Genomic DNA, 26,013 nt, shown 5'->3' on the forward strand with positions numbered 1-26,013 from the left:
CATGAATTACTGCAGTCAGTAATTATATATACTTATCCGCTGTATGGTTTTTGGCTCAAATACGCATCGGGTGTAGGGTTTAAAGTCCCTCATGCCTATCCGCTGTATGGTTTTTGGCTCGAAAACGCATCGGATGTAAAGTTTAAATTTCCTATACCTATCCGATGTAGAGTTTTAGGTTCGAATACGCATCAAGTGTAGGGTTTAAAATCCCCTATACCTATCCGCTGTAGAGTTTTATGTTGAAATACGCATCGGATGTAGGGTTTAAAATTCCTCATACCTATCCGCTGTAGGGTTTTGAAGGGCCGTACATCCTGGCCTCTGGTCGCGGCCGAGTCCCCGGACACAGGAAGTGAGTGCCGAGTTGAGAGGCCGCGTGGGAGACGGAGCGGGAATGAATGAATGAGCGAGCGAGCGTGGAGGTGAAGGGCCGAGTGAGCGGCTCGCCGCGGCAGCTTCCCCCCGCGCTGTAGCTGAGCGGCTGCTGCTGCTGTTGTTGTTGCTGTTGTGTAACATGGCGACTTGGGCTAGGCCCTCGTTGCTGTGGGTGAACAACCGAGCGAGCGCTGGAGGCGACTAAGATCGCGTCCATGCCCGACTCCGCTGTGTGCGAGAGAGAAAGAGCGCGAGAGCTCTCGTGTCCACAGCGGAGACTGCACGTGGCTGTGTCACCGTGTGAGTGGTCTATGGCTAGTCGTGTGTGAGTGGTTGGTGGCTGTGGTTGTCGCTGGTTTGCATGTTTACGCATTACGCGCGCACTCGCACTGCATGGAGGTAGCGCACACACGCACAGTACATAGACTTAGGGGCGTTGTCCACACATCATGTAATGGTTTGAGATGTGCATTCCGACACACACGAGGCATACAGACGGACGCGAGGCCTGTTCGAATCTGAAGGCGTCGGTCGACCGTCGTCCGTCAGCTGTGAACGCAGAGAGAGAGAGAGACGGGAGGAGTTGACAGGCCTCGCTCGGGGGACGGCTCTCACGGCCAGGGAGAGGGGAACGTCGCTTCTGTGAGAGACGTGGGGACAGGGGTGGGAAGAAGAGGCGGCACGTTGTTGGGGTGGCGATCGAGGCAGGGAAAAGAGTGGTGGCTGTACATCACCTGTGCATCATCTCCTCCTGTAGGCATTGCACATCACCTGTGCATCACCTCCTGTAGGCATTGTACATCACCTGTCCATCACCTCCTGTGCATCACCTCCTGTAGGCATTGCACATCACCTGTGCATCACCTCCTGTAGGCATTGTACATCACCTGTGCATCACCTCCTGTGCATCACCTCCTGTAGGCATTGTACATCACCTGTGCATCACCTCCTGTGCATCACCTCCTCCTGTAGGCATTGCACATCACCTGTGTATCACCTCCTCCTGTAGGCATTGCACATCACCTGTGCATCATCTCCTGTAGGCATTGTACATCACCTGTGCATCACCTCTTCCTGTAGGCATTGCACATCACCTGTGCATCACCTTCTCTTGTAGGCATTGCACATCACCTGTGCATCACCTCCTGTAGGCATTGCACATCACCTGTGCATCATCTCCTCCTGTAGGCATTGTACATCACCTGTGCATCACCTCTTCCTGTAGGCATTGCACATCACCTGTGCATCACCTTCTCTTGTAGGCATTGCACATCACCTGTGCATCACCTGTAGGCATTGCACATCACTTGTGCATCACCTCCTCCTGTAGGCATTGTACATCACCTCCTCCTGTAGGCATTGCACATCACCTGTGCATCACCTCCTGTGCATCACCTCCTCCTGTAGGCATTGCACATCACCTGTGCATCATCACCTCCTGTAGGCATTGCACATCACCTGTGCATCACCTCCTGTGCATCACATCCTGTAGGCATTGCACATCACCTGTGCATCACCACCTCCTGAAAGCATTACGCCTGTGCAGGGTGTTACAATAAATATAACATTCAATGGAACCTGCATTCACTGATCGTTATACATCTCGTGAGGGCCGCACTACAAAGGGAGTACGATCCACAAAGAGTTGCCGCTATGAGTAATCCCCCTTGTGGTCTAAGCATATACACACGGGCACACGCACACGTTACATTCCAATGACAGACCAGAGACTACAGCCACGAGGTCCAGTCTGAGAAGTCTCTGAAGTCCGGGCACGCTGGCAAGATACAGGGAAACCTTGCCGAACGCGGTTTTATGTAACGCGTGTTTGGGCACTAGGCGGTGTACCTAACGAGTCTGTTTTCTGGAACACGGGGATGATGTTACGGCTTTAGGTGATTTGACGCGGCTATGAATCTCATCTTCGTGTCGAAAAGTACGGCAGTGAGAGTGCTGTATCCTTTGGAAGGTGAAAATGAATCGACTGTGAGAACGATTTATTTACCATGTGTGTGTTTTGCGTGTTTTTTTTCCATTATAATGCAATACTCGACACGATCAACGGCACAACACAAATGTTCACATTGCCGCATGCATATAGCAGTCCACACATTGAACAGAGAGGGCGGGGGTGACCATTTCAAACGCAGGTACACAACCCTATATTTGCCATAAGCTCTATTATTTGTCGAGCGCGGGTTTGCCCTGTCCTACACACCAGGCATTAGCTAATGCCGCCCCATGAGCCAGGAGAGAAGGCGATTGGCTCGCTGGAGATCATGGGAGCTTCTCCGTGGGCAAAGAGGATGGAAGGAGGCATGTGACTACTGGGTCGGTTATCAAAGGAGTCGTCCACTCAGCTGTGGATTTCCGATGATGAGCGCAGTGCAACGGTGCTGTGTTCGTGGCGCAGGAATGAACTGTGGGGAAGATGAGTCCCCCGGGGTGACGCTGGAGACGATCGGCACAGTCACCATGTGTCAGGACGAGGAGGGGAATCTGGTGCTCAGCTGCAATGGTATGGGGCGCGCGGATGAATGATTTGATGAATTAATTTATGTGTAGGCTTTCACGACCAATATTTTGATTAATCGTTAGTTTACCTATAACCCTCTACCACCCGACAGAGCCAATTAAATTAAGTTGTCAAGTGGGCCGTGCGTGCCGCGTGTCGTGTGTGTGCGTGCCATGTGGGTGCGTGCCATGTGTGCGTGCCATGTGTATCGTGTGTGTGTGCGTGCATTGCCGTGCAGACGAGCTGCAGGTCAGGGAGGGCTCGGAGCCATCCACCAAACGAATCTGCCTCGTGGCAGAGCCCAACCCAGCGATCGGAACCTCGCCTGCCGCTACAGGTGGGGGGCGCGCGGTTGGGGGGCGTGATGTGAAGTACGGTATTGTAATTTTGAAGTCTTTTATTTATGAAGTTTACAAGATGAGAGCAATTGTATTGTTTTGTTTACACCTTCGCTGAAGCCAATGTTATTAGCCACATGTTTGGAAAATTAGCCACATGTTTGGAAACTAGCCAGATGTTTGGAAAAACAAAACCTCCGAATTAGAATTGGCCCAGTACATAAAATACAGAAATTAATATCTGGTACAAAAGATGTATTACCGAAGCTTTCAACAGAACAATGGGATTGTATATTGCGCAATGTTTATGTACGTTCTTTACCATATAAATAACCCAAACGGCAATGGATACCCACAGTCATTTAGATGCATTCATTAATTCCCCCCCCCACTTCGCACAAGAAGAGCACACAAGTGACATCATCACATCTACCCCTCTATTTAAGGAACGAAACAGGAGGATTTCTCCATAAATCTGGCTGTCGCCTGATGAAGCTAGTTGTAGTTACTGGCGAAACGTGGTACTCAGATTGTAAATGTTGTGGCTTTGCTTTACAAACACACCGGTTTGCTGTACTAGTGTAGTGTCTTGAAATTACTCACACTGACACGGAGTAACAGGTCACCTGCTTACACTTTATTAACCCTACTCTCGCACCTGTTGTAGGCACTCCTATGACTGCCTTGCACTGCCACCACACGCTCTGCTTCTCCTACTACCCGCTCTCATCTACTCCGTACCTCACCGACTCTCTCCTATCTCGCCGCTGCCCCGTACCCACTCGCCCGTCTGTCCCGAGCGGGGGGTTCAGCCAACACCCGCCCGGCGACGGCGTGAGGGGCGAGGTCCCGTTGACGGCTCGAGCGGCAGCGGCGAGATGTCTTCTCTCTTGGTCCCCGAACAACTCGACTCTGCTCACGCGCACTCCCGCTTCTATACCCCTCCTCATTCCGAGTCCTCACGTGCTCCCCACTTCAGCTGTCGCCTCCATGGCGCCTCTCGCACTCATTGCTCCCTAATCATCGCCCCCATCTCCCGTCTTGCCCCAGCGTGCACACCTGCTCGTCCTCGACCGCACCTGCTCAACTGCGCGCACTGCGTCCATCTCTACTCTGCACTAGTAATGAATTGGCATATTTTTAGGTGACAAACCTTACTAATTGGCTGTGTTGGGTGGTGGCGGGTTTAAAGACACATTTATATATTTATGCGATCTAACCCCAAAAAACCTCTATTATGGATGATATTGGTCGCGAAAGCCTACGGGTTATACCAATTATTTAGTTATGCATTTGTAGAGTTCTTGCTCTTAACATGCTACAGGCGAGGTGTCCAGGTGGCACATGTGGGACTGAATGTGGCGCTAAAATCGGAGAAACGAGCCAGCAACCCCGGGATGAAGCGACTGATCACGGGCCGCAGGGTTCACACACGAGGTCGTCTCGGTGTCTGTCTCTCTTGCATGGGCACCACAGGAGACACGGGCAACTTTGTCGTGGCGGCGCCCCCCAGGTCCGACGTGGGAGCGAGCAGCGCGGCCCACTCGCCCACAGGGAACGCGAGCGTGGGCAGCCTCTCTGACATCGACGGCCTAAGGATTGAGGTACGACCCCTCGCACTCGCCCCTCCGCACTCGCCCCTCCGCACTTGCCCCGTCTCGTTAAAGGGAGACGCAAACCAGCAACGGTTGCGTCCCCGCAGTCGAGTTTTTCATAGACCTTTGGTTGTTTTGATAATTTGATTCAGAATTGATTATAGATTCTAAAAGTCATAGAATCAGTACATGAATCCAGTTCAGTCTCATTGATAATTTCACCAAATGGTTTATGCGCTGGTTAAGACTGCGCCACGCCTTTCAATGTGATTTATCATTGGCTGCCATCACAAGAATAGTTCACTCGTAAATAATGAGGTCAGTCTTGCAAACGAGACTCTATCCTGGTCTCTTGAGCTCACACCTGGTTAAACAACATAAAGCAACAGCTGCAGGGCTCATCAGTCACAGCACACGCACGCACACACGTACACAGACACGCACACACACGCACACGTGCTCGGTTCACGTCCTAAGCGTTGTCTCCTCTCCTGTGCTGACTTTGCAGCCAACCGGGGCTGACCCTGTGAGCCAGACCTGGTTCACAACCAAGGAGGACAAGGACTCGCTCTACATCAAAGGTGCAACACATACATATGGCACATGTATGGACACGTGTGCTTTCTATTTATATACACACACACATTACATGCTCAGTTTTATTTGTATATCAACATTACAAAACGCATTAAGCCTCGCATTTCAGTATTTGTGAGTGAGTAAATTATTGTCTTGTTGTATACAAGCTTAGCATTATGCCCATCACAGCACGAGAGAAGGCTGTAAAGCCTCTATCTAGATTTTTAGGAATACAATTAATGACCAGAGATCTCTTTCGTCCCCAGAAACTGAGGCAGTGTGATTTTTGTCACAAAACTCCGATTGTGCCGCGTTGTGGACTGCTAAATGTGTGTGAGGATTGACCGCGTTCCACGGGGTCAACCCGCCTCTGACCTGCGGTCCACTTGCTATCCACTGCTTGGCCATGCAGGTCACAAGTGGAAGCAGGGCATGTGGTCAAAAGAAGAGACCGATCTCCTAATCATTAACATTGAGAGCTACCTGAAGGTAACGCGACCGCCCACAATGTTCGTCTGAGTGCAGCGGCGCCAGCGAGTCGGTGTCGAACGATTCCCCCTCCCAGATGTTCAATGAATTGTCGCGAATTAAGGGTCACGATTTGGTTTGAGAATCCTTTTTAACATTGCAGTGTGGCTAGAGGGATCGTGTGAATCCAATAAATCAACATGTACCTATGTTAAAGAGTGTATGAATTTACTTTAATTGTTGAATCGATGCGTTTGTTACAGCCCGATGTAACGCATGCAATGTAACACAATGGACACTTATGCCTCGAGTGATGTCGCTGGACTTTAGAACGTTGAGTAAATGTCACGTGAAGTTATTGTTACGGTTGAGCATGGGGGAGTGGAGCCATGGGCCCTGAAACAATCGCCACTCACCACGCGATCCACGGTGTACAAATTGCCGGTAACGTATGGGACGTGACAATCGCTTGGAGTGGTGAATGCACCGTTAGTCTCTGGATGCTGAAAGCAAAGGATGCCTTTATGTATTCAGAAAAAATGTCACCGAGTTTCCAAAATCGTGTCGTGTGACTGGAGGGTTTGGCCGGTTCCTTTAGTGAATGTTACTGGCCGAGGAAGCAAACCAGCGTGCGTGGTGAAGTCACGCGCACCTGGGGACGACGCCCCATACAGACGGGGTCTCAGGGCAATCCGCTTCCACCCTGTCTCCTGGCCGCGTGTCGTCCCGACGGACTGGAAGTGCCGCCGCATTTCTCCGTCTCTGTGCGGTCCGCCAGCCTCGCAGCGGGAGCGCCGATGGCGGCGCCGCAACGCCGCCAAGCCGTCGCCGAGCCGCTGCCTCTGTGCCCCCTCCCGCCCGTGCAGGCCAACAGCATCGGCAACGCGGCGGAGGTCATATTCGAGATGCCCAAGGACGAGCGCAAGGACTTCTACCGCACGATTGCGCGAGGGCTCAACCGCCCGCTGTTCGCCGTGTACCGCCGCGTGCTGCGCATGTACGACAACCGCAACCACGTGGGAAAGTGAGTGGCTCGCCCGTCTGCCCGCAGTTGGGCAGCGGCGTGGCGCGGTGGGCACGGGCCCTCCAACTACTAGACATCTGTGAATAAGAACTTTATAGCTCATCGGATTCCTCCAGTATAAATAAATATTCGGATGATTCTGATTCAATGGGGGCTACTCCTCTCCAGTTTCCTTCCTCTCTTCGTAGTCCAGCGCATGGGCCACAGTCAATTTGCTGTGTCCGTTTGCTTGCTGAGCACTTTCAGAAGCGTCTTTTCAGATTGTAAGCCATTCAAAAATTGTGGTCAGTACCCCTGATGGTGGGCAATCTGAACAACTGCAACGTTTTAATACTGCTTGTTTATTGCCTCTAATGTTTAAGATTAATCTCAACTTCGTATGTGCGCTTACAGATACACAACAGAGGAAATTGAACAACTGAAAGAGTAAGTATATTTTAGTTTTTCATAAGTTTCTAAAATGCAGTATTATACGTAACCTTTTATATATTAGGTTTTCAGGAGGCTTGATTAAGTGTCAAAATCAATGGCTGAGTTATGTGTCAAAATCAGTGACTAAGTCTATATCTGGGGTTAGATCAGCAGTGATAAAATAAGGATTTTTTTATTTACCTGACAACAAACCCTTTAACCGAGAGCGTGGGTGAACAGAAAGCCCTTGCTTCGTTTCCTCACGAGAGCGTGTGTGAACAGAAAGCCCTTGCTTCGCTTCCTCACAAGAGCGTGGGTGAACAGAAAGCCCTTGCTTCGTTTCCTCACGAGAGCGTGGGTGAACAGAAAGCCCTTGCTTCGCTTCCTCACGAGAGCATGGGTGAACAGAAAGCCCTTGCTTCGTTTCCTCACGAGAGCGTGGGTGAACAGAAAGCCCTTGCTTCGCTTCCTCACGAGAGCGTGGGTGAACAGAAAGCCCTTGCTTCGTTTCCTCACGAGAGCGTGGGTGAACAGAAAGCCCTTGCTTCGTTTCCTCACGAGAGCGTGGGTGAACATAAAGCCCTTGCTTCGTTTCCTCACGAGAGCGTGGGTGAACAGAAAGCCCTTGCTTCGTTTCATCAAGAGAGCGTGGGTGAACAGAAAGCCCTTGCTTCGTTTCCTCACGAGAGCCGCATCCCAGCTGGGAGGCAGCTCTAGGGTCTCGTTGCCTTCCGCTGAGAAGGCAACGAGACCCCCGGGTGCTCCTGAGACGACGTCTTGTGACCAACAGAAATGCCAGTCCAGAGGATCTGGAATTCTGCATCAGGGCCTAGCAGAGGCTCGGGCATGCGCCTGGCTGAGGGTTGGGGCTGGGTTCGGCTTAAGACTCGCGACCGCTTTAGGTTTCATCGAGTGCTGTTTTTATGACTGAGAATCAGCTAAACACCTACCCTAGAATGAAACCTAGCCCCAACACCTAACCCTAACTCCCAACCTAACCCAAACTCTCAACGTAACTCTTTACAGCTAACAAAATCTCTAACTCTAACCCTAACCTTAACCCAGGCTTCGGGCCAAGCATAGGAATGACTGGGCGGCCATTGGCTCAGCTCTGGGCCGGAGTGCGTCTTCCGTCAAAGATCGCTGCCGGCTCATGAAGGACACCTGCAACACAGGTGACCAACTCGCTGCGTCCAGGGGCACAGTGTACACGCAGCAGCTTACGGAGAGTGAACCCTTAATATTAGAGCGGGGAGGAGGAAATGCGACGACTTGTTGGGTAGTAGGGAGCTACGGCCACGAATATTTAAAATGCAAACCCGCGAACTTAAACAGCAAAATACACAAAAGCGCGATGATAAAGCCTGCGATTATTAAGGGTTGACTCTATGTATTGCAAAAGTAAGAATCAATTTTGATCAACAAATGTTAAATCGCCCTGTGGTGACCACGGCCTGGATTCAACCCGTAGAGGATTTGTACTTCCCAGGACTTGAGTAGACGCTCCGTTGGCACCGCCCATTGCCAAACGCTTCCATCCTATAGCTCCATGATGTGTGCTCGTGTCGTACCTTGGCGTGACGTGTGTCATTTGGCGTGACGTGTGACGCTTCGCTCCGAGTGCTGGTGGGAACTGAAGGGGGCTTGGTGGTCAATGCAGCGGTAAGAGTCCGGTGAGCCGAGTTCATTTTCCCAGCCACGGCGAGCATCAGTGGTGAGGGATATCGGAGAACTGGTCCTGGGCTCTCTGGCTTCACCAAGCCGCAATGACCGGCGTAGCGGCGTATGGTGAAACTACCTTCCGAATAGAGGCCTTCATCCAGCAGCGGATTGATAAAAGACCGCAATTAATGAAGAAACTCTCGGCACGCGGAGCGAAACGTCGGACGTCGTGCTGAACAGCGTGCGGTACGACTCGGCAAACGCGGGAGAGCCGTGCGGCACGAACGTACGCACGCGGCGTTCCCGTCGTCCACGTCTCGCCCCCGTGCGCGTGCGCCGCAGGGAAGTGGACGGTGGAGGAGGAGCAGCGTCTGGCGGACGTGGTGCACGAGCTGACGGGCACGACGCCCGGGGAGGCGGTGACGCAGGGCGTCTGCTGGGCCGACGTGGCGGAGCGCGTGGGCACTCGCTCCGAGAAGCAGTGCCGCTCCAAGTGGCTCAACTACCTCAACTGGAAGCAGAGTGGCGGGCGCGAGTGGACCAAGGACGACGACATCGAGCTCATCCTGCGGTACGCATGTGGGGGGGGATGGCGGAACGTGGGAGGGAAGCGGGAGGGAAACAAGTACAGAAAAGGAAATTATATATTCATCTAATTGCAATGAGATATCCATATAATTTCCTTTTAACTATTCCAAGAACGAGACTAGGATTAGGTGACAAAGCCTTTGCCGTTGCAGCACCAACGTTTTGGAACAACCTTGTTTCCTCCCTGAACATCGTAAATCTTCCTTCAAAAAATGTCCTGAAGCAGAATATTCGTGCTGGATACAGCAGTCACATGCAGCAGTCACAAATGTGATTTGTAACTTTACTCCTGACCCATGTATTAATAGTTTAACTGAGGGACTATGTTGTCTTGGTGTGGCCTGCGACTGTTCTTGCTATTGTTATTTGCTGGCTTGCCCAAGCTTGGGAATTGGTGTACTAATGAAATTTGAACTTATATACTTGATTTAATTTACGTATTTATTTGTAGTGATTTGCTTTCCTTTTTTATACTTTTCACTCTGATTGTTTGTATTGTTCGTTGTTGTAACTCGCCGACCCCGCTCCTCTACTGGACGTCTGAAAAAGAGCTTTATAAGCTCATCGGATTTCTCCTGCGGTCTAAATGACGAGTCTGGTTCCGTGCGGCGCGTGCCCACGTTGCGGCGTGCAGCATCGTGGAGCTGAAGCCGCGAGAGGAGAGCGAGATCAACTGGGAGAAGCTGTGCAACGGCTGGAACAGCGTGCGCTCGCCCCAGTGGCTGCGCAGCAAGTGGTGGACGGTCAAGCGGCAGGTGACGACTCACAAGGAGGTGCCCTTCCTCGGTGAGACGGGGCGCGTGGGCGCATTACGCGTTGTTGCGTGTCCGATTAGCTCCTGCGCCTCCGATTAGCACGGTTGGTTACGTACGGTGCGAAACAATTTCAACATTCGTACAGATATACAAAGACCCCCCCGTATAGCCTTTAACAGACTGTTGGGGGAAGCGCTATTAGCGAGCACCTACATATATACAAAGATAAAGATCCCCTGTATAGCTTTAACATACTGTAGAGGCAAGTGCTGTTAGTGAGCACCTCCTACATACATACACACATGCACATACATACATATATACGTTGCGTTTGTACAGTTCAACATACATAGCCGGTTCTCTCGCGCTACAGAAAATGAAATGCTTTAAGTCATATTGTAAAGTAATTAAACATTAACGGTGTGTGTGTATATATATATGAAATGGGTGAATAAATAAACAGTGCTGAGCTTTTACGAAAATATCGCAAGCAGCAGAGGGGGAAATCACAAGCAGCAGCATAGTCAGCCTTGGACTAAAATAAAATAATCAAAACTTCTAATAAAGCATCTATAACATAAAAATAAAGGAATAACCAGATCACGTCAAAAATATATATTAAAGAACAATTTAGTTTTAGAACTTTACGCCCACGATTTGCTGCCACAGTCCAGATTTGGAAATATTGAAAAAAATGACTCAATTTGGATTCCACATTTTACTGTGAAAACTTGGCAGGAACCTCCTGAAGACAGTCATGAGACTCGGTGAGGATTTCCTGGATAAAAAAAAGCGTAATAAATAGTTGTAGAAACAACAATACATTAATCCCTCCCTCCCTCAGACCTCCTCGACTACCTGAGCCAGACGCACATTCCCGTGCTACGGCAGGTGGTGCAGCGCGTCCACCCCACGGGCGGCCCGGGGGCCCCCGCGGCCCCCACGGGGGCCCCCGGGGTCCCCGCGCCGCTGGCCACTGCCCCCATCTGCCTGCGCCTGCCCCGCGGAGAGGGCAGCGCCATGCTGCCCCAGACCACCATCGCCACGCTGCAGATCCCCGTGCAGATCACGCAGACGGGTACGTGGGGCTCCCCGGGGCTCGCCTCCACTTCCAAAGACAAACACTTGTTGGAGCATGTTATACATGTACGCCGTGCATGTGCATGATTTTGCTTTACGTGTTTCGTCACGAACAAACATTCAAACTCATCTTTGCAGCCTTAAACACACATGCAGCCCGGGTCAGTTGTGGTACTATGACTATGGGTAACTTTCACAATGCCCCCGTCACTCTCAATTCACCGTCTTGCTTTGGTCCAGGTGATTCTGGCGATGGAGAAACTGTTACAATTAACGCAGCCGCTCTGCAGACGTTTGAAATCTTACCGGTGAGTGCTCAGCTGCTTTAGTCTTGGTTGATCAGTCATGGAACTCGGTATAGACTGGCATGTGTGTGTATGGACTTGTGTGTGGGGAGTGGTAGTGTAGCAGTTAGCGCGCTGCGCTACAAACCTGACGACCCGAGTTCAATTCCCGCTCACGGCCAACACCGGTGACGATTATCTGAACCGGTCCTGGGCCTCCCCTAGGTCGACTCGGCCTCAAATGAGTACCTGGTGAGGTGTGTAAACCTCGCCGCTAGGGAGACAAAGGCGGCAGGGTGTGGTGCTGGCCACCCATCCCCTCGTGTGCCGTGTTGGTCTTAATAAGTGCTTGCTAACAGCACTTGTCCCAACAGTCTGTTCAAGCTATACGGGGGGTCTTTTTTATGGACCTCCATCTCTGCATTATTTACATGGTCAAGGCCGACTATACCATCAATCGGCCAGGGCTCTGGATTATTCTTCGTGCTGTTGAAGTTCCTGACCCCCTGCTCACAATCAGAACGGACCTTCATGATGGTGGGCAGGCTCGGGTAAATCTGCGTGGCTGGGAGTCGGAGCTATTTTCTGTTCATCTTGGGGTGCGAAAGGGATGTCCTTTGGCCCCAACACTATTTAATATCTTTAACCATGTAGTTCGAGAAGCTTTGCTTTAATGTACCTGTGGTATTTCCATCTGGTACAAGGGATGGCTCCATATTGGTCAACCATGTTATGTATGGAGATGATCTGGTAATTGCTGCTCACTCTGAGAAGGAGTTGTAGACTCTAGTATCAAACCTAGAGCATGCTACTCAGGGTTGGGCCTTACTATTAGCCGCACAAAAACAAAGCACCTGCCTGGGTATTTTATGCAGCATAGATGAGGATAGACTGCCGAATGTGGTGACCAAGGGGAAGATCTAAGACCAGATGGTAGGAAACCATTAGGGTGGAGCTTGGAGGTGGCACGCATTGGCGAGGCGCAGTGCCATCGACGCCCTTCACCACGGTGACGGCTCGATCTTGCACGGCGTGGGTCCCTGCAGTCCGCGGGGCCCGACCGGCGAACCGTTATCGATCTCCTCCGCCTCGCGTGTTGCAGTCGTTCCACCTGCAGGCGACGGGCGCCCTGTGCACGTTCCTGCTGCAGGCGGGCTCCGCCCCGGGCCTTCCCGTCACGCTGAGCGGCGGGGGCCCGGCGGTGACGCTCGTCCCCACCGGCGGCCCCCCTGCCCCCGTGGTGTCGCCGTCGCCATCTTCCACCGCCGCCGGCATCCCCGAGGGGCAGGTCGTGATGCACGCCGTGCAGCTGCGGGACGGCGATCGCCAGCTCCAGGTTCGTCGGCCGCAACCGTAAACGTGATTGCGTTAAAAAAAAATAGTTTTGTCCTCCGTTTATCTCAGCGGTGCAGCTTGCATGCTTAAGGCCTTCATCCAGGCTCACAGCTTCTGTCTCCTACTCTGCCTATAACGACGCCATCTACAGTGAGGGAAAAAAGTATTTGATCCCCTGCTGATTTTGTACGTTTGCCCACTGACAAAGAAATGATCAGTCTATAATTTTAATGGTAGGTTTATTTGAACAGTGAGAAACCTTAATGACTTGGAGAAGATCTGCAAAGAGAAGTGGAACAAAATCCCTCCTGAGATGTGTGCAAACCTGGTGGCCAACTATAAGAAACGTCTGACCTCTTTGATTGCCAACAAGGGTTTTGCCACCAAATACTAAGTCATGTTTTGCAGATGGGTCAAATACTTATATCCCTCATTAAAATGCAAATCAATTTATAACATTTTTGACATGCGTTTTTCTGGATTTTTTTGTTATTCTGTCTCTCACTGTTCAAATAAACCTACCATTAAAATTATAGACTGATCATTTCTTTGTCGGTGGGCAAACGTACAAAATCAGCAGGGGATCAAATACTTTTTTCCCTCACTGTATCTGGTTGTTTTGTTCAGCAGAAAAAATAAAATTGCGAGTGCATTTGATATTCGCGCCGTTGTTAGAGCGCGAGGCTCTCATGCAAGAAGGTGCCAGTGTTGCAAAGACACAGCCTCCAGTGGTTTCACAGCAGATGGCGATGATCGCTGCGCTTCTCCCAATGGAGTACCTTGCAGGTGCATATTCATACTTTCGTATTTGGACCGTGACATGGCCGAGTACATTTGGAATAGCGTCATGAGATGCCATGGAAATACAACTCACTCGGGACTGAACAGGAGAAGGGCACCGCTCTGCGCCTGTGTGAGCAGGGAGGCAGTTCAACTCTAGGACTTTCGCAGAAGGAAAATGTTGAGATTGACGATGCTGCCGCTCTTGCTGCTTACCTTTCCTATATGTTGCATTCCTAACGCGTTTTGTAGTGTTGTAACTTTTTAACCTGCTCCTACTACCAATCTGTGAAAAATATAAAAAGATCCATAATAGAAGATAAAAAGAGCCTTATAGCTCATCGAATTCCTCCAGTATCAATAAATATTCTGATTCTGCTATTTACCCACCTCCTGTTACTGCTGCTGCTGCAGTTGCAGGATGGTCGCAGCTCCGCTGTCGAGATGCCGCACGGCTCTCGCGTCATCATCCACGCGATGTCACCCGACAGCGTCCATGCCGACGTCCGCACCATCTACCCAACGGCTCCCGGCGACACAGACCTCGTGTCGCACCCCCTCGCGTCGCCTCCCACCGGCATCATCGCCGCCGTCACCGATGAAGTCGATGTCATCTCCCCGAGGCACCTGTCGTCCCCTGACAACCGCGAGCTCCCGCTCTTGGTGGAGGAAGCCCTCGACACGGGCAGCGACGACGGAGAGAAGGAGGCGGTGGAGACGGCGATGGAGGCGGTGGGGGCGGGGCGCGTGGCCGGCCTGCACGACGACGAGGATGAACGCGCGACGCTCATCGCAGACGCTGCTGAGTTCGTCAGTCAGGTGCGTCGAGTCCCGGGCACCATCGGCGGAAGCAGTGGCAGCGAGCCCCAGCGCCCAGGGCAGGGACCGTGTGGTGATCCCGTAGTGCAGCGCTTTCTGCTACGTGTGGCCATTCAGTCCCATGCTCTGCCAGAAAGGTGATCAAAGTTAGAGAAGAGACCTCTGGTTTCGATAGACTTTTAGAATCAACGGTGAACAGTCGGACATGCGGCGCCAAAGAACAACACACCGGTTTCACCCAAATCTGTCCAACCGGGCGCGTGGCTCTCTGCATTCAACACGGCAAGCGGCGTCTCTCCAGTCGGTTTGCGGAGTCTCATGAAAACCCAGCAAAGCACCTGACGATTGTCAACGTCATCGCGGAACCCGAGGCACAGGAGATGAGAGCTTTCTTTAACAACACTTGGTCCAGCAGCCTGTACAGGAGCCGATGCATACATATTGACCGTGTGTGCATGTGTGTGCCTGTCACCCTAAGGAGCTGAGCTGCCCAGATGGGGACCCGGTGCACGACGGCTCCATGGAGACGGCCATGATGGCAGTGATAGCGGGAGGGTCGCCACCCTTCCCTCCTGCCGGGGACGACCTCGACGATGTCTCCGTGCTGCCACTCACCACGCTGCACGGTGACCACCACGTGGCACCCACACCACCACGTGGTACCCACACCACCACGTGGCACCCACACCACCACGTGGCACCCACACCACCACGTGGCACCCACACGACCACGTGGCACCCACACCACCACGTGGCACCCACACCACCACGTGGCACCCACACCACCACTGCATCCACACCAACCACCACCGCACCCACTAACCATCGCTCGGTTCACTCTCTAATGACTGCATAACAAGAAAAAAGACAGTTAACTTTGGTTTTTAATTCTGTTTCACTTAATCCAAACCCGAGAAAAAACAATTACGGTCAGATTTCCTGATGGCAAACAACTCTTTATAGGGGGCATGAGAGTGCACAATCAAAGACGTATTTACAGTGAAATTTGCACGTGATGATATGTGTTTCATCTTATGTCATCCACCAATGCTGCCTCCTGGTAATCTGCGTGTGCAATCGGCCATTTACCATCACGCCCAGATGAAATAGACTTTGACTTTCATTGTTCTATATAAAAGTTTTAATTGATTGAATAAACAGTTTTTTCTTGCTGTGGTTGTCCCACCTGATGACGATTGCTTATGTTGCGATAGAAACGTCGTGATCTATTATTTTCTACCTACGTGACTTTACCGAAAGAACCAAACGGTATGAAGTAAACATTTCCGAATGTTAACGCAGCCGTTCTCTTCTCTGCAGACCCCATCCTGCAAACTCAGTCCGACGCCTCAAACATCACGGGCTCAGCCCTCAACAGCCCCGAGCACGGCAGCGAGAGGGAGGCGGAGGAGGAGTGACTCGCAAGGAGCACGGCTCCGCGTTGAGCCCAGCAGGCGCACGAAGGCCCCTTCTATGAGGAGGGCTTTAGCCCAGACCACGCACTTCAAGGTCCTTTGGAAAACAAGCCATGTTCGAGTGTCGCTTTGACCCTCGGCACCCTGCTGACGAGCCCCCGGGGCTGCTGTTGAAAACTGCCGTGGAATCAGATCCAGCGGTGCCCTTGCTTGTGTCGAGTCTCGCGGTGAAACGGAGGCATGGGCTTAAAGGACAGCGTGAATGCTGCCGACAGACGGTGTTTATATCCGGTAATTTATTGCATTGGCCTCGGTGCCAGTGACAGGTCGATGGCTACACTTGTGTTTTATGCACAGTTGTTATTTTGTCGCGGGTTTTCGCCGCGCACACCACAACGTCTTCCCCATGTCGGCGCAGGGACGCGTGTTGACCAAAATAAATGACCGCTCAACTCCGACCCGATTTCCGCACGAGCGTGCGCCGTCGTGGACAGATCTACTACGCACGAACACCCTGTATGGAACAAGTCAAGGAAGCAGAGCATGCATTGATGGTTGTGCACATTATTGCCAGAAATTTATATTTACAGCTGGGTAAAAAAGTGTCACGTTGCTAACACGATCGCATACCTCTGAACCCACACGGTTTACCCCGTATTCTTGTACAGGGAAATTGAGTTTGCAGGTCCATACGGCATACAGCCGTTTCAATACGGGCAATTCGTGTTTCTCCCCTGTGATGGGACTTTGTAGGATGAACGTTGAGATGTATAAGGGGCACGGGGTGACCACTAAGGTCTGACTTGGTCTGTAGTAGTGAGGTCGGGCACTGACGACGAAGGGTTGACAGGTTTGTCCTATCGCGTGCGGTGATAGTGTCCGTGGTTTGATATTGCTCTCGTCACCGTCAGACATTCCCCATCCACAGTTATAAGGACGTTGACAAACAGGCCGGGCAGTCTGAAGGACGTGCGACTGCCCCACACTTTGCCTGCCCGTCGTTGACCGGCGTACCGGAAGCTGTCGGGGGAATCACGTGGAGAGGAGCCAATTCATAACCAACGCATGCACTCATCATTATGATAAGGCTTATCATTGTGACCTCTTAAGCCTTGTTCCAAACATGACGGTGTTCACATTGAGTAAACACGCTGGCGTAACAGCGGTCTGAGAGGTCTCCACTTGAATGCCTCTGCAATTCGTGTTAGAGTATTCAATGTTCTATTCTTCAAGTCGGCACACAGAGTGTTCGCGAAGGGCAAATTATCTTTCGCGGCTGTACATTACTTGCAAAATTATGCAGGAATAAGACTCAATACATATCTTGTACAAAGTGTAAAGTTCTCGTGAATTGTTTTCAGTAAAACAAATTAAATAAAGGAATGAGAAAATGTCTTATTTTCAACAATAAATGGCAAATGTTTGTTTTATTGCGCTACGTTCGCGAGACATTGTAACGAGCGTGGCGTGAGCTCAGGGGCCGTGCTGGTACCGCAGGGGAATCGATTCCTACACATCGCCGAACTCCAATGCAGGAATCGTCGAGTCCATCAATACATCGATTTGTTCGGAAGCGAATCGATTTCGCCGAAAGTGGAGGGGGGGGATTTCAGGGGGAAGGGCAGCAGGGAGGGGGGGCGCGGGGGTGGAGCAAACCCCGAACGCGTCTCGCTCCCATTGGTCCCGCGCGCCGCGCGTCACAGGCGCTCGCGGGCCAACGGGCGCGCGCCAGCTGTGGTGCGGCCACGTGCACCGGTGACGTCACGCGGCACCTATATAAGGAGAGGGTGGGGGGAGGGGCCCGGCCACGGTCGAGCGCGCGCCGCGGGTGACGTCACAGCCCGGCTATCGAGTGGAGGGCGGCTGCCGCTTCGCGTGCCGCGGAACTTGAGAGGCCTTCCCCGAGGGTCCTTCGAGACGGTGGTTGTTGTGCAACCACGTAGAGACGGTGGTTGTTGTGCAACCACTTAGAGACGGCGGTTGTTGTCCAACCACTTAGAGGCGGTGGTTGTTGTGCGCTCGCAAGCTTCTCGCCAAAGCGGTCGTCGGCGCGGCCATGGGTGGGATGCTGCTGGCGTTGGTGGTGGCGGCGGCGGTCGTGGCGACGGCGATTCACCCCGCCGTGGCGCTCAAGGAGGGCGAGTGCGACGGTGAGTGAGCGGTGAGGGTGGGGTGAGTGAGCGGTGAGGTGGGTGAGTGAGGGGTGAGGTGGGTGAGTGAGGGGTGAGGTGGGTGAGTGAGGGGTGAGGTGGGTGAGTGAGGGGTGAGGTGGGGTGAGTGAGCGGTGAGGTGGGGTGAGTGAGCGGTGAGGTGGGGTGAGTGAGCGGTGAGGGTGAGGTGATTGAGCGGTGAGGGTGAGGTGATTGAGCGGTGAGGGTGGGGTGAGTGAGCGGTGAGGGTGGGGTGAGTGAGCGGTGAGGTGAGTGAGCGGTCAGGGTGAGGGCGAGTGAGCGGTGTGGGTGAGTCAGGGGTGAGGTGAGTAAGCGGTGAGGGTGAGGTGAGTGAGGGGTGAGGTTGGGTGAGTGAGGGGTGAGGTTGGGTGAGTTAGGGGTGAGGTGAGTGAAGCGGTGAGTGTGGGGTGAGTGAGCGAGCGATGAGGGTGGGGTGAGTGAGCGGTGAGGGTCAGGTGGGTGAGTGAGCGGTGAGGGTGGGGTGATTGAAGCGGTAACGGTGGGGTGGGTGAGCGGTGAGGGTGGGGTGGGTGAGCGGTGAGGGTGAGGTGTAAGGTGGGTGAGCGGTGAGGGTGAGGTGTAAGGTGGGTGAGCGAGCGGTGAGGGTGAGGTGGGTGAGCGAGCGGTGAAGGTGAGGTGAGTGAGTGGTGAGGGTGAGGTGGGTGAGCGAGCGGTGAGGGTGAGGTGGGTGAGTGAGCGGTGAGGTGGGTGAGTGAGCGGTGAGGTGGGTGAGTGAGCGGTGAGGTGGGTGAGCGAGCGGTGAGGTGGGTGAGCGAGCGGTGAGGGTGAAGTGGGTGAGCGAGCGGTGAGGGTGAAGTGGGTGAGCGAGCGGTGAGGGTGGGGTGGGTGAGCGAGCGGTGAGGGTGGGGTGGATGAGCGAGCGGTGAGGGTGAGGTGGGTGAGTGAAGCGGTGAGCGGTGAGGGTGAGCGTTGTGGCTGCGGTGATGACGCGGCCTTAACGGGAATTCCCGTCCCACAGCAGCGTCATTAACGATGTTGGTTTTTTGCCACCGTTCGTGGGCCTGTGGATGAATGAACGGGCGGACTTGATCCCGATCATAATGTGTAATTTCCACCACCGGCTCGTGTGTTGTCGACGAATTGCGGAGAGGCCTTCGTCCACCAGTGGATTGATCATTGGCTGTTGACAGCTCCTTGCCTCCTAAGAGATGAGAGTGGATAGGCTCTGCTGCTGCTGCGTGTACAGCACACCGCGTTGTACAACTCTTGACATCTCGAGCCCCTGGTGTGCGAATCCACTGCTGGATGAAGGCCTCCGCCCGCCGTGCAGGTCGTGGGGGTTATGAGACGATACTTGACGCAGAAGGGCCCGCAGCGTATACGTGGGCGCATACGAGTGCAGTAAAACAGTAGGGAATGGACTCGTGTGCATGGTGCCAGGTGGATTACCGCATAGAAGGATTTGGGGATTTCGACGGCATTCATCCAGCGGTAGATTGAGCTTGGCTGGTGGCGGTGAATGTTGCTGCACTGCCGTCCGCTTCCCACCACGGAGCCACCCTGACTCGTGCCATAGGAATGTGGAATTTCCCCCGTTCGCCTCGGGCTGCAGACGTGGTGGTTAAAGTCCGGGCCCACTGACGTAGTTCAGCACTCGTACATTGAATACCGTTCCCGTTTTTACCCTTCCCATGTAATAGTTTACGTGAACACGGCATAAGACGATTACACAGTTACGCGACATACGGAGTTGCAGTGCCACAATGTTGTATGTTGGACGAGGCCCTCCCGACGCTTGTGTTGGTTATTTGACCATACCTCACCGTACTGGTGGAGGCGGGCATCAAAGACGTGGGGACATCGAAGAGCAGTACAGCAATGGGTCGTGCCGAGCTTCCCTCTGCTGCCTGCAACGTGGCCCCGCAGCTTGTAGAACGCCCTACAGTGCACGCTGGGCGTCCAAACATACAAATATCCACAGTCTTAAAATGTATTTTAATTAACATTGATTCATGTTTGTGCAGATTTTATTTATGGTGGATGCTTGTGGTCTGTTAGCTTCATTGCTGTGCTACACTTTTTTGTAAATTTTGGTGACCCAGCAAACTCTTGGGAAATTGGCCCATCCTGGTCTCTTGACTTCTCCCCTTGTGAAGCGCATTGACTGAACTCGACCTTTGACCCTACTCGGAGATGTGATGCTCATCCCACGTGATTTGTCTCCACTCTGCCAACATTGCCTGTGGCCTGTTAAGCCCCCAGGTTCAAGATTTTCCCGTTTTTACCCTTCCCATGACCCACTCTTCCCCTCCGTACACTATTATGAAATGCGATTGCGTCGTATAAATAAAACATGCAATTACACAAGAGCGTAGAGAGAGCCTTAAGAGCGAATGGTGCTAAGATCGTGCAGCGCCCGACGTCATTCGGCTCTCGATGCGCACACACACACATGACGTCACCGCTGGGGCCACGGTGCAGCGCGCGTCGACGACGAGGGGGAGGAGCCGAACGCGAGCGAGGGCTGTGATTGGTCGCCACTGTCCCCCAGCGGGACGCGAGCTCACGTTGCTCTCAGCTGTTGCGGTGTCAACCCGGTCTGCGCGATGAAGAAGGGCCGTTGCCCGAAACGTCGCCTATTATATATTTTGTTCCTTTTTTAAAGGGCACGGTGTTATTTGTCCAACGTGCCGAGTTGCTGTTTGTGCATAAAGTATTTGGTATCGCCAAATGCTCTGTTAACCCAAGGAGACTGGGTACGTCTTGGACTGTCTTAACACTCAATAATAACATTCCGTACACCGCCTTCGTCCGTGACCTGCTGGGTGAAGTCTTCCCCACGACGCGAGGCTGCGTGCCGAGGGGTCGTTTATTTTAGCTCGACCGTCAGTGGGCTGGGTTCGTGGTCACTTGACACGCGTGGGAAACCTCTGACGCGTCCGTTTGTGATAGAAACGCTGCAAAAACAAAATGACGTGAATCATGTCGCTGTCGCTCAGTGGGGTTAATGAGACTGACAGTCGCACAATGCGTTGCTGTGTAGACATGAATCGTGCGTTTTTCATGGTGTTGGTGGTTTGCACTGACTCGGCAATAGAACATGAATGTTAGCGCCGGTATTCTTAAATTGATTTGGCAATTTAAAAATGCACGTGGATTGTTTTTATATAACCATCAATTTCGAATTGAAATAGTGTTTGTGCAAATAGGTGCTTTATTTTCTTGGCTGTAGAAACTTTAAAAGTAAATATGTAAACTGGTACCATTCAGTAGCTGAAGGCAAGCCTGTAATCGGCAAGTGCTCTATTTGAGTTCAGATGGACAGGTTGGAGGCTAAATGCCTATCCTCTCTCTCATACATCGAGTATTTTGACCGAGAGTACCCAGGTCATGGCTGAGCCCCTCGATGCACACCCAGGATCCTGGTGGCACCGGTCCGGTGCTCTTGTGCCGGGCCCCACCACCGTTGTTGGTCTGATGCAACGTGTTCTCACTTGTGTTTTGTTTCTCTGTGTTGTGTGTTTTTGACAGTGTGCATTACGTTCCTCGAGAAGTTCTACAACTCCTTAAAGGAAAGGAATGCAGACTTCACTGTGGACAATGTGGAAAAGGAACTGATAAAAACCTGCAGTGATGCCAAGGGCAAGGAAAACCGCCTTGTGAGTGATTCCGCACAATGGGTTCTGTGCTGTGGGCGTTTTGTTGGGAAAGCCACCGGTTACAACTTAGATTTCTTTTAGCTACAATGTAGTAGTTGGAAAGAATCTTGGAATGTACCTCTGTTGGGTTTGCCTCGGTGTGTGACAGGGTGTGGGTCCATGCCCAAGCTAAATATAATTTTAATTGGCCAGTGTGATACAAAATAAATATTTGATGGGACAAGCCTGATTGATTTCTCATTGCTCATGTTCAAGATCGTCCTGCTGCTAATGTACCAGAAAATATGCAAGTTGTATCGTGAGTGTTCACTTTGTTTTAAAGAGCAATCGACATTGGGACACAGTGGTGCCCAGCTGTTGTAATGCATTGCCTTGAAGGTGGAGGTTGGTGGATCACAGTGAAATCCCCAAACCTGCTTGGCTGGTCGGAGTACCGGGCCTGCACGAGTGAGGTCCTAAGTTGTCCAAGTATAAGCATCCAGATGTAGCTACCCAGGATTACTGGGTTTGATGGCTTTAGCTTTTAATTAATTGACTACAAATATCAATTTCAAATTTGAATTTTAACTTAGATTCACCTAGCCAGCTGTGGAATAAAATTAAAGAATAACATGATTCGTACAGCTAACCACTCTGCAGGGTCTAAACGGGCATCATCTCGTATTGGGCAAGAGACCGATCAAGAGTAACAACGGAAGCTGTTGATTAAAAGGGTTCTGTGTGGATGTTCCACCTTTCCAGGACTTGTATATTTTAATTACAATGTTAACTTTCATTTCAAACCAAACAATATCTTAAAATAATTACTATTTTTAGCCGACTGTAGAGCTTGGTGTAGAGGCCTTCTTGAATAACTAAAACCTATTGTGTGTGTCGATTGAAGTGCTACTACCTGGGAGCCACGAGCGATGCGGCCACCAAGATCACCAACGAGGTGTCGAAACCGCTGAGTTTCCACGTGCCGGTCGCGAAGATCTGCGAGAAGCTGAAGAAGCAGGACAGCCAAATCTGCGAGCTCAAATACGGTACGCGTGCCACTCTTGCACCGCTGTAGGGCACCGCATGCATCCACCGTACCTCCGATGGCTTCGTACAGTGCGAAAGAACATGCATACACCGTGCCACGGGCTGTAACCAGCTCCATAGTGTCATTAAACACTGTATTGAAGCACCTTGTTCTAATAGTCAAAGTATCTACATGGTGTAGCCCACAGGCCACATCTGGCACGTGAAAGGTGTCCGAGTGGTTTGCTGAGACGTATGGCTCGCATACGGATTAGTTAGATGAGAGCTAAACGAGATGTGTATGAGAGTTGTCGATGAGAGGTTAGGGAGCTGAAGGCAAGATAAACGAGAGATTGAGAGACCTGGAGGTGAGAAGACGGGGTTAGGGGTTGCATTTAGAGACGTGGTGCCATGCGCAGATGTGGTGACGCCGCCGAGTGTGGTGTCACCCCAACTGTGAAATAAAGATTTGTAGCTCATCAGATTCCTCCTGTCTAAAGACTGATTTAACGATAAAGATTCTGATTGTGAAGGTCTACTTGCTGTTGGTTTAAATGGATGTTTTGCATTGACGTCCATCGGTGGTAGTCTACACACCGCCCAATTAACCTAATTGTTTTAAGGACATTTAAACGGCGTGTGTCTTGTAACAGCCCCCTTCCCTTCTGTTGCTCGGACAAAGCCTGACAATGTTGCTGCTGTTGCCCTGTCCCCTACAGAGAAGCAGATTGACCTCGGCACCGTTGATCTCAAGAAGCTGAAGGTGAAAGATCTGAAGAGAATCCTTGACGACTGGGGAGAGGGGTGCAAGGGCTGCGCCGAGAAGTCTGATTTCATCCGCAAAATCAACGAGCTCATGCCCAAATACGCCCCCAACATCGCCAGGAACGACCTCTAGCAGCCCTCTACTCGAGACCTGGACTCGAACCTGGCCTCCTTGTGGGGGGAGGGCTGGGGGGAGGGGTGCTTCTTGCGACGCAAATAGAACCCTCCCCACCACACTTCGCTCTGTGTCATCGTGGCCGGCGCTCAACATTGACTTGCACATGTTATTGCGGTGTTGACTCTTGGGCACTTTTCTCTGTAAAGGAATGTGGACATCCTTGTGGAAATGAATTTCTACACCGCAAATCTGTTGCCGAGTTTGCCTGTGAAGTGAGAGGCTGTGTTGCGTTACACTGATCGGGGTCTTTATACCACAAGTAACGTTTTTTTTCCACCCCAGATTAATCGCAAAAGGTAATTTTTACTTTTATTTGACATTTTCTTTTAAATCACGATGTATAGTGATGTTTTTCACAATACTGTAGGCCATGGTGATGTTAATAGGATTAGTTGGGCTGACCACTACCACTACCAAATGCTGATCCTGGGTTAAACTTTAGGTGCTGATAAAGTTTAAACTGTTCTCCTGTTGTTTGATCTCAGCCTGGGTTCCACAACTGTACAAAAGAAACTGGTATAAATGTTTTTTCTCTTCGGTATACTTGAGGTTTGAGAGAGGGGTCTATGTACATGTATGTTGTACATGTATGTTGTACATGTATGTTTTACATGTATGTTGTACATGTATGTTGTACATGTGTTGGAGGATGGAAAAACATGCAAATCGCTTCTGTGTTGAACTTGAAAAATGGAAATGTTGTGGCTTTGGTTACGGCAGAGCTTTTTCAAATGACATCGGAGCTCATTCTGGGTTCTTTCCCCACCCAGATGAGGCTCTTGTCCAGAGTTTCTGGAAAGGTTGTGGTTTGCTGGTAACAGTTGGCATCTATTTAAAGGTGTAGGGTGTTGGGTATAGGGAAGTATCAATTTGCCTCCGATTAGCACGGTTGGCGACGTAAGGTGCGAAATACGTTCAACATACATTGATTCGAGTCTAGTAATGTGTCAAATCTGCTTGTAAAATCAATTATTTCTGATTAATGTATTTGGTTTGTAAAAACCCTGCAGCCAACTGATATGTAGATTCTACAAGAACCAACATGGGACATTTTATTGGCCGATACCCGATCTTAAGTCCAATGTATGTGAGGTGAATTGTTACATTCTCACCTGGGGGTTGCACAAAATCCCTCCTTTTGATAATTTTTACCTTTGTTTTTATTTGGAGTGGAAATTTGCTGTTTGGGTGATGCTGACATTAAGCCGAGCAGTAAAATGTTTCTTTTGTATGGAAATAAATTATTTTCACTCACTGAACTGTGACATGTCCTCGGTATCGTCCATTAAAACACTTCGGAGAAAACTGGCATTGCCGAAGGCTGTGTGAACTCCTAATCTGCAAAGCAGCAAAGTGGTACATCATCCCAGAGTAGGTTAGTGATATACACTGATTTTTGTTGTGTTTCCAACACTGCAACATAAACGGCCAAACATCTCATGGTACCCACCTTAATCGATGGCCTCACTTCAGTGGCTGAAATAAAGTGCATGCTTTGAATGTCTTCGACAATGGTGAATGGCCAAACAAGATTCCAGTCTCTCCATCGCATCTCTTAGCTGGTAATAGGCCCTGACATAGGTCTTCGCCAGCAGTGTTGGCGCCTTCCACTTGTCTGGTTCATCAACTAAACATGTCTTCACATTAGCATTGATTTTGTAGTGAAACTGCAAAATTAATCAGGAGCCCGTTGAATTATCCGTCTGTAAGGGAGACGGTGCATATGAAGAAGACTGCCTTAACTCACTTTTAAGATATTTTAAACATTTTATCTACAGTCTGGGAAACTGGCTCATGTACGAGTGCTCGTGGTGCTCAACAGTCGCTGTTTATGAGCAAGGCCATTGAATTGATGTGATTTGAAGGGCAGTGTTTTACGATATTGGAAACATGGCCAGTGTTGGTTTCGATGTTCATTCAAAACAGTGGCAGAGAGATGGTGTTCGTCCGGCATCGAGCGGATGCCTCGTGAGCGCGACGCAGCTGATTGGGATGGACTATAGTTGTGGACTACAGTTGTGGACTATAGTTGTGTACCAGTCATTGAGTGGGTAAACTGTGCATTTCTCATTTGGGGACTGGTTGTACAGTGATTTAGTCTGTTCAATCACCACCAAGGGTAGTGGTGATTGGCATAGGGGTTAGTATACACACGATGTGTTACTGCTTCCACGACACTGCCACTGAAATTGTTCGATGTTAGCGTTATTGCAATGACAAGCTATCCAGAGTGCTTAACCGGTGCTGC

At 51.1% G+C, this 26,013-nt stretch overlaps 2 protein-coding genes across 6 annotated transcripts; both read left to right on the plus strand.

Moving 5' to 3' along the window:
- Positions 1–134: 134 nt before the first annotated feature.
- DMTF1 (cyclin D binding myb like transcription factor 1) lies at positions 135–17,438 on the plus strand. 5 transcript variants are annotated; one of them, XM_032966765.2, is made up of 17 exons: positions 135–355; positions 2,792–2,896; positions 3,132–3,230; positions 4,708–4,835; positions 5,335–5,407; positions 5,818–5,894; positions 6,740–6,897; positions 7,291–7,323; positions 8,374–8,483; positions 9,313–9,541; positions 10,193–10,344; positions 11,158–11,391; positions 11,634–11,701; positions 12,780–13,013; positions 14,207–14,611; positions 15,090–15,270; positions 15,932–17,438. In XM_032966765.2, the coding sequence occupies exons 2-17, from the start codon at positions 2,794–2,796 to the stop codon at positions 16,027–16,029; spliced, it is 2,382 nt and encodes a 793-aa protein (XP_032822656.2). In that variant the 5' UTR covers positions 135–355; positions 2,792–2,793; the 3' UTR covers positions 16,030–17,438. The 5 variants fall into 5 exon arrangements, with proteins under 5 accessions (XP_032822656.2, XP_032822660.2, XP_032822659.2 ...); XM_032966769.2 differs by having other exon boundaries at positions 12,828–13,013; XM_032966768.2 differs by having other exon boundaries at positions 247–355; positions 15,090–15,237.
- A 385-nt stretch (positions 17,439–17,823) lies between these two features.
- Positions 17,824–25,024, plus strand: MANF (mesencephalic astrocyte derived neurotrophic factor). The gene is made up of 4 exons (XM_032966771.2): positions 17,824–18,176; positions 21,690–21,817; positions 22,701–22,842; positions 23,542–25,024. The coding sequence occupies exons 1-4, from the start codon at positions 18,083–18,085 to the stop codon at positions 23,718–23,720; spliced, it is 543 nt and encodes a 180-aa protein (XP_032822662.2). The 5' UTR covers positions 17,824–18,082; the 3' UTR covers positions 23,721–25,024.
- The last annotated feature ends 989 nt before the right edge of the window (positions 25,025–26,013 follow it).

Source organism: Petromyzon marinus, chromosome 36, assembly GCF_048934315.1.
Source record: "Petromyzon marinus isolate PM22_M1 ecotype Great Lakes invasive population chromosome 36, UKy_Petmar_22M1.pri1.0, whole genome shotgun sequence".
Taxonomy (NCBI): Eukaryota; Metazoa; Chordata; class Hyperoartia; order Petromyzontiformes; family Petromyzontidae; genus Petromyzon; species Petromyzon marinus.